The sequence below is a fragment of the Aristolochia californica genome, unplaced genomic scaffold, assembly GCF_029961685.1.
Source record: "Aristolochia californica isolate CCGP_79_NKW_82.1479 unplaced genomic scaffold, dmAriCali1.0.hap1 SCAF_4, whole genome shotgun sequence".
NCBI lineage: Eukaryota > Viridiplantae > Streptophyta > Magnoliopsida > Piperales > Aristolochiaceae > Aristolochia > Aristolochia californica.
In genome coordinates, this window is record NW_027182103.1 from 43,859,142 (window position 1) to 43,869,986 (window position 10,845).

The 10,845-nt window shown below is 36.2% G+C and overlaps 1 protein-coding gene and 2 non-coding genes across 3 annotated transcripts; 1 reads left to right on the top strand and 2 right to left on the bottom strand.

Moving 5' to 3' along the window:
* Positions 1-66: 66 nt before the first annotated feature.
* TRNAY-GUA (transfer RNA tyrosine (anticodon GUA)) lies at positions 67-163 on the bottom strand. Its single transcript has 2 exons — positions 127-163; positions 67-102 (listed from the first exon to the last, which is right to left on the bottom strand). It is a non-coding gene; the product is annotated as a tRNA-Tyr (tRNA).
* Positions 164-718: 555 nt separating this feature from the next.
* Positions 719-9,088, bottom strand: LOC137961870 (dynamin-related protein 5A-like). Its single transcript, XM_068808476.1, has 16 exons — positions 8,769-9,088; positions 8,148-8,211; positions 7,931-8,035; positions 6,766-6,867; positions 5,824-5,874; positions 5,660-5,721; positions 5,389-5,479; positions 5,160-5,224; positions 4,595-4,789; positions 4,367-4,486; positions 3,761-3,831; positions 2,657-2,882; positions 2,285-2,335; positions 1,631-1,859; positions 1,361-1,500; positions 719-1,072 (listed from the first exon to the last, which is right to left on the bottom strand). Exons 1-16 carry the CDS (start codon positions 8,895-8,897, stop codon positions 944-946), a joined length of 1,830 nt encoding a protein of 609 aa, XP_068664577.1. The 5' UTR covers positions 8,898-9,088; the 3' UTR covers positions 719-943.
* A 488-nt stretch (positions 9,089-9,576) lies between these two features.
* On the top strand, positions 9,577-9,649 carry TRNAK-CUU (transfer RNA lysine (anticodon CUU)). The gene has a single exon. It is a non-coding gene; the product is annotated as a tRNA-Lys (tRNA).
* Positions 9,650-10,845: the final 1,196 nt, after the last annotated feature.

The window sequence follows — 10,845 nt, forward strand, 5'->3', positions numbered from 1 at the left end:
GCCTTCGGGGCAGTAGAAGAAGTGAAAATGACTATCAAAGTCAAAAGTGATGACAATAAAAACACTTCCGACCTGCCGGATTCGAACCAGCGACCTAAGGATTCCTGAATAGATGACGTTACACCACTACAGTCCTCCGCTCTACCAACTGAGCTAAGGTCGGTAACTTTTTGCATATTAATGTATAATCTAATTATTAATTACTAAGTCAATTACACGATAATTCTTAGATAATCTAGGTCAACTCTTATAGTCGAAACAGACACCATTAATTCAGTCAAGTCCAACCACCGGTTTTACTAATTCCAACCCAGACAACTTATCCCAAATATTAGATGCCCAGAATCTCAATCAGAAACCCGTTCTTAACTGCTTTCTTGTTACATCTCTGCAAGCAATAAAACCTGACCAAAAGTAATTAGAAATTTATTGGGTGCTTATATTAATACAATGATACATTTCGTGTATTCATATCGTATACTAATCGGGTAGAATTAGATAATAAAAAATATTAAAACTTGAATAGAGCTGCTTCATTATCATATCGTCCACTACAAAAACCAAAAAATATCGTCTGGCACTCAATATGGTGAACCAACGTGAGGATCGTTGCACCCTCTTCAAAAAAATGAACTAGACTTGAAACTTGTACAAGAAGACGAGTGCCTTGACGTTCAACATAATATGACCCCCATAGCACGGCCGTGTAAAGACAAAATCACAAAAATAAGGTAGCCCTCTCCACGATATATTTACTTCAGAAACATATGAAGATTTTAAGTAATTAATACAACTGGTAGGATATCTTCACCGAGCTTTTGAAAAAAAAAAAAAACCTAGATACCTGCAAACCAGTTCACCTGCTGTGAAGTTTCCTTTCTCCGTCTGTAGCCATAAGTGAATTAATAAAAGAATCAGCGCTCTCTCTCACTCTCTTTCCTCTCTACTTCGACCATGCCACAGCGTCAATCTCTGCCTGGGCACTTCTATATAACTCGAGCCTCTTGGAAAGAGCGGTTCTTCGCTCCATAACTGCTGGATCCTCGTCCAACAACTTACCCAACTGCTTCGGCTGCAAATTTAAGACAGTCTTATCATTCATTTCCTTAGAAACACATGCCAAATAACAGCACAAAAGAAAGGAAGGCATGCAGAATAACAGCAGGAACTTCAAGTATATTGACACAAAACCATGTCAACCGCCAGAATTATCTGCAACTTGTATCTTTTTTTTTTTTTTTTCCTGTGTATAAGCCTGCATCATCTAAGCGATGGAAAAGCACTTTACGTAGTTCGCCGGCTTCCATTATTCAATAGGTTAATTCTAGTAAAGATTTGTCAAGAACAGAAAGGAGCTTACATCTCTTTTGCCCAGGTCAGCAAAGAAATGATCAAGTAGGGATCTTTTAGCTTCACGAACTTGACAGTAAACTATGGATTTCGGGATAGAGTTCCGCAGAGTTACACACACCATAGTGACATATTGCAAAACTGTTGTACCTGCTCAATGTTAAAACAAAAAAACAAAAAAAAAGATTAAGCGGGATGAACAATTTTACATAATTCAAAAAACTGTAGTTGAGAAGAGAAGTTTGAAGTGCCGCTAAGGATGATGAGGGGATGATTTTACCTATTCTCCTGAGATATGAATCATTATATCTATCAAAAATTGAATGAGTTGGATTCCCGCCCTTCTCTATGTCTTGTGGCAGCTTTCTGAAGAAGTCAACAGTAAGATAACTGCACTCCATATCAACAAGCAGGAGAGATGCTTTCCTGCTTTCATCCCGCATTCTCTCCAGGGCTTCAACAGCAGCAGCTCCAACCTCCACTCTCAGACTTGGATACTGCTTAAGCTCCTGCACAGTAGAAATTCTCCTTGAGAATCATATTTAAAGATAAACCAGAAGAGGTTCAAGAAAAATAATAGAGTATAAAAGTTTGTCCGAAATCTAAACCAAGCCTATGTCAAATACCTAAATTTGTCACAAATATTTTCACTAACCGAATTTTCTACTTGTATTATTTGGAGACTGTAAGAGCTGGAATTGCAAGAGAAATTTGACAGTAGCTTACTGGAGTTGTTCACGTTGACAAAGAGTCAAAATTGCTTGATAAATATCCATTTCAGCTGAGATTAGACATAAAATTGACAAAATCCGATACCACCAAAGGTATCTCAAACAAATAATCTCCATTTCATTACACTCACCAGATACCTAAACTTCACATCATTTAAGAAACAACATATTGGATAGTAGAATGGTGAAAGGAAGAAACATACATGTGTCTCGCTAACTGCCTTGTGGACAAGCTCCTTCAATAAGCCATGAACCTAGAAACATGAAAACATTCAACTAAACAAAAATTCTCACAGTAGAGTTTATGTGACTCAAAATAATGTTCTACAGTTCTATGGGATGCTTATACGGATAATAGATTTGATTGAAACAGGTATTCAAATGACAATGAAACATTGAAAGGCAACACAGAAGACACAAGGTGACCAATCATGAAAGAAAAACAGTCATATAGAGGCACAATAAAAAAATAGAATCTTCTTTTTCATCATAAAAAAGAATATATTAAAGTTTGTGGAGCAATCGAATATTCTCCAAAAGAGTAAAAAAAAACAGCCAGTAGCTTCATTGCATACCGCATCGACTGCAGCCTCAGCAGGACCCCTTATTGTAACCAGAGAAGATTCAATAAGTCGGCGATACCCTTGCTCAGGGGCAATCAAATGAGGTTGATATCCATCTGCTTCTGTTATTAGCTTCCGCACATTATCCATAGCAAGTTGCTTGTCAAATTGCAACCTTTTTAGAGCAGCAGGCAGCTGATTGTCGAAAACATTATAAATCTTATCACCACCAGGACGTCTGCCAGAAAAATAAATAAATGAATGAGTAACACAAAACTCATAATCTAAAGTGCTTTGCAAAATATAATACTAACGGATACGAAATTTTACAAAAAAATCATAAAGAATTATATTCATTTCTACCCAGATGAAGAAATTGAAGTAGTATTTTTCTCATTGAGAAAAAAATATAGTATGTTTGGTACACATACAAAAAGTGGAGTGGACGAGTGTCTCCATTCATATTTGAAATCAAAAGGGATAGAGAAGAGACTTGAACAAGATCCAAGTTAAAAGTCAGAAAATTAAGAGTATGATAACATAATAAAACTTGTTGAAAAGCAGATATAGAAGAGTTTTACATGACTCTCACAATAAGAAGTCTTACAGTGCCAACATTATTATGGAAGGTGGTCTCACAAGAGAGTTTCAGTTAAAAGGGTTTTAGTTATATTAGTCTTCTATTTATGTTCAGTTGTTTAATTATGTTATGAATTATCTTTAAGTGTTAGACTTTGGGTATAATTAGGACAAAGGTAGTTTAATTGTAATTGGACTACTATTTTCCTCTATTATATAGAAGGGGGGGCTCATATACTCAGATTACAACAAGTTAGTAAAAATTTTCTCTTTTCCAAAAATTCAACAAAACTAATTGCATGTCTTGCACAAAAGACCATGTCTAGGAGAAAATAAGCCAAAACACATAACTTATAACTCAAAGTTATCGAGGTATCTGCACTAAGAACCAGATGAGCAGACCAATGATACAAGATAAACTAAAAGAGAACGAAAATTTCAACTTATATCTTTTTTATTAAAAATAAAGAGAAAGAACTTCTTGAAAATTGTACCAAAAGGATTGTAAAAAAGAGAAACTACTAATTGGATACTTACACGCCATCAAGATGTTCTTTATAGATTTGATCGAAAATTCGACAAATCTCCATGATCATGTATAATTTTCCCTACAAAAGATACAGAAGACCTTCCAAATTAATCAAATATAAGGAATAAACAACTAAAGAATTCCACATACAATAGCTAGTTGAAATGCTCAAATCAAAGAACTATTTCCAAAGAAAAATCTGAGACATTTGACACAGAGATTCCAATGAATACATGAAGCAGAAAAAAATATTGTGGCTTCTGTGAAGCTAAATCACTTCACGAAATACACAATCTAACAAATCCATGCATTCAATGGATTAACATTTTTTAGAAAATGCATGGATTAATATTTTGAATATCATGATGATAATTATGTCCTCAAAAATACTTTAGGATTACAAAAAAGGATGTGCCAATAAATGATTCTGAGTCAATAATAAGAGCCCAAAGAAGACTTAAGTTAGTCATCAACAACTTAAAAGTATGCAAAAAACTGATCAGGAAAAAGAGACGACCAACTACACTTTTTGTTCGTCTCAAAGTGAACAAACTGATAGTAAATCTATCTCAAGAGAAACTAAGAAAGACAATAAATATATAAAGATAACTCACGCCAGCATCAGCAGCAATAGGTTTCCCAAGACGGCTCATTTCAGCTTCAAGTTCAGCAATAGTTTTGCTGATCAAAGACTGGATGCCTGGGATCCTGGATTTGATTACGGTTTCCAAATGCTACAAAAGGAAAAGGTTAATGTACAATCACTGAAAAAATTCTCAAAAAAAAAAAAAATTCAAAAAGGAAAAGGAAATAGCGAAAAGGAAATAGAACAACATTTGTACCTTTGAAAGTACTTTTCCCAAATATTCAGAACCCATTCTGCTAACAAGATGCTTGTATTCAGGAGTATTAGAAAAATACTCACGCTCCCTACGCCGGGCAGCAATCATGTCAACACTCTTATTGATGTCTGCTTGACTCCGATTAACAACACCAATCCATGGATACTGTAGACGATATGCTTTTCCTTCTAACATCTAAGCAAACAGGAATTTGAAAGCCATGTTGTAAGTCTGCAGCCACAATCAATGGCAGCAAGCATAAAACAAATAACAACGAAAAAATGAATACTCAGATCTGAGTTAGGTAAAATAACCAAAAGCAGTCTCTCCTCACATATTATCTCATTTCTTATCTGTGCAAATGACAACAATATGATAATAAAAAAATCGCAATGTTTCCTACACATTAAAATGCTGAACTTCTAAGGAAAAAAATTAACACCCCTCCCTCATTGAAAAACTAGAACTACTAGAAAAGCTGTCTCTAACATTTTAGCAGAAAGACATGACATTGAGTTCACATCCTGATCCCAACCATATTTAGACATACAAGAAAATAACTTACATCAACAGCATCAGTACCCTTATCCATAAGATCAATCTTTGTCAAAACACCAAATGTCCTCTCTCCTGAGAAGATTATAGGGCAGATAGTGAAGATCCAAAACTGGTAATTTAATTAGGAATTGACTTCCAAATAACAAGAAATAGTTTTATCAGTTAGATCAAATATCTGCATACAAATCAGGTACAAGTCTAACCAATATTATTTGCTTTTGTGCATGCAGATTTACCTTTAGGATCTACTTCACGAGAAATTTTAATTGCATCTGATGTTGCAAGATCCTGATTGGCAGGTGAAATTGCTAAAATAATGCAGTTGGGCTGTAGGAAAACAAATTTCCCAATGAGAACACCACCATTGTCCATTCATCTTAACATAAGCATCCACCGTAAGCCAAAATAAATAAGACACTCAAAGATAGGAAGTTTACAATCCAATATTGAACAATTTTAATATGACATCCTTGACTGGCACTGCTTCAATCCTGGATAGAAAATCACCTTTTCAATATAAGAGCGAACCATGTTCTCAATGTCTTGCACTATGCTGTCAGGTTGACCCTCTGAAAGAAAAATTATTAGGAACAATGATTACAACAAACAGAAAGACAAAAGGAGGGTTAAACCTAACATCGGGCCCAAGCCAAAAGGCTCAAATAACATACCAACTGCAACCTTTGTCAATCCAGGAAGATCAATCAGAGTCAGGTTCACAACTGCCAAAATCTCAATCAGTACGGCTACAATAACTTCAACAACATAAGAGTGCAAAACAAGCTAACTTTCACCAAAGTCAAATATGTAAAGCAAGCATTATGCCTATCAGTCCTAATTCAGATTTCTGCATACCGTGTCATGGCATGGATAATGCACAAAATAAAGATTAGAGGTTCAAAACCAGACTCCACAGCTTCCCAGGTTTTAATGGAACAGTTCAACTTTTAAGACTAACAAACCTTAAAGTAAGATCTTTGATAAAAAAAAAAGGACGAATCATAGATTTAGTTTTTTTTTTTTTTTTTTTTTTTTTTTGCGGTAGCAGGGGGGGCATGCTGATTGTGGTTTCAGGAAAAGTAACAACAAAGAAAAAAAGTAGACATGAAATATCACATCCTAATCACAAGCAGAGAACTTGTTCACAGCCCCGGAAATTATCTGAAAACAAATCAATATATACAAAGCTTCCTAAGGCACTTGAACAAAAAGAATTATGGACCAGTTAGAGTAGTTCATGAGTATATGATATCATGAGCACACCTTTTACTGACCTTTCATGAGTATATGATATCAAAAGCACACCTTTTTACTGATCTTACAGAATCTTTAATACTATACTTTTGAACAGCACAATAATGGAGGTGGTTTTCAAGAGCAAAGAATATGAATTTTTTTGCCTTGTCTAAGTCTTTTGTTCTATATTTAGAAATAAAATCTTCCAAAAGAAAGAGTAAATAATTTAACCATGTAATGTTCGAAAGATGCTACGAAAGCCACTTTTAAATGAACTTTGATAAATTTCTGATCAAAGATATGTCTAAATCGTCACACACAACTAAATGAGAATGATAACCATGAAGGATAAACCAAAAACAATTCCCCAAGCTTACCATTTGGAGAATAAATGCTGAGATGTATTGGAACATTGGATATTTGTCTTGTACGACCTGTCTCTCTATCAGTCTCATCAGCAATCTCCTTTCTCACAGCGGCTACACATAAAGAACAATATTACAGTATAAAAATGAATGCCTAACAGCCAAGTATGAAGATCCCTCCAGGAAAGAATAAATAGATTGGCAATAAGATCATTTCAATGAGAATGACTTCATTAGACATAACATTAGAGTCAAAGAGAACACGATAAAAGCAAAAAACTCATTTCTTGTTTTTTCTTTTAAATAACCTTCTTGTAAAAAACAATCTTTCTTTTTTTTTTTTGAAACAGTGAATTTTTTTTCTTTCTTAATAAGTTTATTTCTCACCATCCTCAAAAATAAATAAATATGGAAAACTCATCTTGTAAAGGGTTTACACTTCTCTAACTAGGAAAAAAAAGTCAAGTCAGAAAATGATCAACATAAAAGGAGGAGGAGAATGTGGAAAACCAACCCCTCAAGGGTATAGCCCAGCAGTCCAGGTTGTCTAAAACCCTGATCTAATCAACCCAGCCAAGCAAAAATTAGATAAAGTCCCCTCAGTCAGCTAAGGCTCCAAATAAATAAATAAAACTAGAATTTCACATTTATATGAGATTTTAAGGTTATTAGAGGTCTAATTGCACGTTTTTCCCATTTTTTTTTGCAAAAGTTCTATTGGCACATGAGATCAATTTCAATAAACTTTGGACTTGCATTCCTTGTTAAATAGAGGAACTGAAAGAGATCAATGGACACGATAATTTTAGGAATCTAGAGATGACTCACTAATAAATTTCAACAATAAATTTGTACATCTGGCTACAATTTTTTGCTTTCTTGAAAATGCCCTCAAAAAATATTTTTGACAAACACAATATAGAATAGCTACGCACAACTTATTTAACCTCACTGTATCCACCAAGACATCCAGGGCATGTTCGGAAAATAATGGTCTACATGAAGGGGATAACACCTCTGAACAAGCAGAAGCAACGGCGCCAGGTGTAACAACTATTTATGCATTGGAATTAAGAATAATATATGGACTAAATATTCAGCAAGTGACTGAGATGAAACACAACCCACAAGGCGGAGTCTGGTAGTTGATCACATTATCATCAAGAGAAATAATTACCGAAGTCAGTGAACCTCTTTCGAGGAAGATGAAGGAACTCTGCGTACTCTCTTCCTTCTTCGATTTTATGCAGTTGCAAGACAAGTGGTCGCCTCGTAACAATTCCTGCACATATGTTTTTAAGTGTCAATTCAATCCGAGCATGAAAAAAGAAACCAGTTTTCGCAATAACCATACGATGGAGAAACATTCAATTAAGACAATGACAAGAATGTACCGGATCCACGAGGCAAGAAGTCCTTTCCAACAATACTCTCTAACACAGAAGACTTGCCGGAGCTCTATAAAACAACATAAAAAGGGAAAAAATTGACAACATTAAAGATACAGACAAATGAAAGAAAATACTATATAAAAAGAGTCATTCATTTCGGAAGAAATGGTTCAAGCCGTGAATTTACTTTTTTTTCCAAGAAATAGTTATAAATTTTAAAACATCTGGAACTGCTATAGCAGGCTCTTGAAATATACAGACATTAAATTTCAACTCATAAAGACGGATCAGATCGAAAATATTTAAAAAGAAAATTGTTATCCAGCAAAACAGCCAGCATAACAAAGAAGAAATCCTCAACCACAGAAAACATTTACAGGATAAACAGTCCAAAATGACTTCTAAGGAATCTCGATTGTTTCAGTAAGAAACACGACCTAGTGACGGCAATCATTTACAAAAAAAGGAAAATTAAAAGCCTTGCGAAGGTAAATAAGAAAGAGGAGCAAATAAAGCAAATTACAAATCACCACACTAAAACCAAATTCGAAACAAACTAAGATAAAAAAAAATTCAAAAAAAAAAAAAAAAGGAGGAAGAGAAATAGATATATCGGGATCTAACCTGTCCTCCAACGACAGCAATAGCCGGCAGCGAATCCCAAAGTGTAGGTAATGCGCTTTCTTCTCCGTGGTCACCAAGAGCCGTACAAGCTCTCTGCAATTTGTTCACCAAAGAGATCAAATTCTCCATATTGTCCGGTCACTCACCAGATTCAAAACAGGCGAACTAGAAACCAAAACGCGATAAACGATCCTCGAACGTCTATAGAGAACAACGTCACGAACGGAGAAGATTCCTATCGGCGAAAGAAGATCGAGGCTGCCGGCGATGCAGAAAAGCGAAAAGAGAAGAGAAGCTTGTGCTGGAACCTGAACGCGATCTGGAGCGTCTCGGCTTTATAGTTTTTGAAACGGGAACCCATTGTACTTGTGTATGTGCAACTGGGGTCACACCCAGAGACACATTTTGGCTACGTATTTTCGGTGCAGTCAGCGTGGATTTGTGGATGGTGGGAGATGCGACGGAATTCCACTTGCAGTGGGGTAGTGGTAGAACGGCAAAATTGTCTACGGCGTATAGAAAATGGCCAAGGGTCGTGTATAGGTAGAAATAAAAAGTGTAAAAGTAAACGTAGGCGACGTGGGTCCATGAAGTGTAAAAGTCATGGGTGGAAGTTCTTGGACTCATTCCACTCGTACGAGTCCCTTCCGACTTGCCGGTGTGATCTCGTCCAAACGGTCGGGTTAGTGGGACCTTTCAAGCGTATTATTTTATGGCCAACGGCTTGTCGGGTTTAATTTTCAAACAATGACAACCAGAAAAGAAAGCAAAGAGATATGATTTATATGTTTTATTAAAAAGACATGAAGCCCGTCTAGCTCAGTTGGTAGAGCGCAAGGCTCTTAACCTTGTGGTCGTGGGTTCGAGCCCCACGGTGGGCGTTTAACTGTTTATGGATAATATTTTGTCTTATGATTTTCAAAAGGATATTAAATTTATTTAATACTTGCATTAGTAAACTTAAGTTTTAACCATTGCTTCAAGTACGATAAAAAACAGATATCAGCTTATACTCTACCAATTACGATTACAAAAAACGCAATTTTTATTTATCGAACCAAACCAGCTCTTCACCAACCGAGCAAGGTATGACAGCTCTGGGAAAAAGTAAAGCTGGAGTTAAAACCAGGAGGCAACAAGGAATGGGCTAATCCAATGCATCATATTAGCTAATGTCCTTGTAAGCCTCTTAAGTTAAATTAACAAACAACTTCTCTGACAAAATAGGAAACAACTTGAGATGAGAGGCAAATATAGAAATACGAAGAAACAATTGGTGTTAAAAAAAAGCCTCCTACACGAAAATATCGAACTCGAAGTCGAAGAATTCGTCGACTCCTACTCCTGGCTCCCGCCTCTTGGGCCGCTCGTTAAGTTAACATGCCGGCTCGCGAGCTATTTGAACTGAACTATAATTTTGTCGAGTTCAGCTCGTTAACTTAAACGAACCTCATCTGGATCTCGAACTCGGTTCAAGATCCAGATAAACCGAATCTAACTGAGTCGCTTGACAACCGACTCGATTCGATACCACCCCTAGGTACACCTAACAAGTAGAGGTGGCATCGAACCAAACCGAGGGTTGGTCGAGCTCGACTCATGTAAATAAACGAACGCAGCCTAGAACTCGAATTCGGTTCGAGTTTGGGATTGTTCAAGCCAGGAGTAAGCCGAACTTGAAGTGTTCGCAAACCAGCTCAGTTCTATACCACCCCTACTAACAAGTGGTTGTGAATGGATTTGTTCAATTGCTCTTGCTTGACATCCCTAACATTATAATCACACCAAGGCTTGGTCGAGCTCGACTGGTGTAACTAAACGAACGCAACCTATAACTCAAATTCGGTTCGAGTTTGGAATTGATAGAGTCGAACTTGAACTGTTCACAAACCAACTCCACTCGATGCCACCCCTACTAACAAGTGGTTGTGAATGATTTTGTCAACTGCTATTTCTTGAGTAACTAAATGAACGTAACCTAGAATTCGAATTCTGTTTGATTTCGGGATTGATCGAGCCAAATCGAGCCAGAACCGAACCAAACTCGAATTGTTCACAAACCGGTTGGTTTGATGCC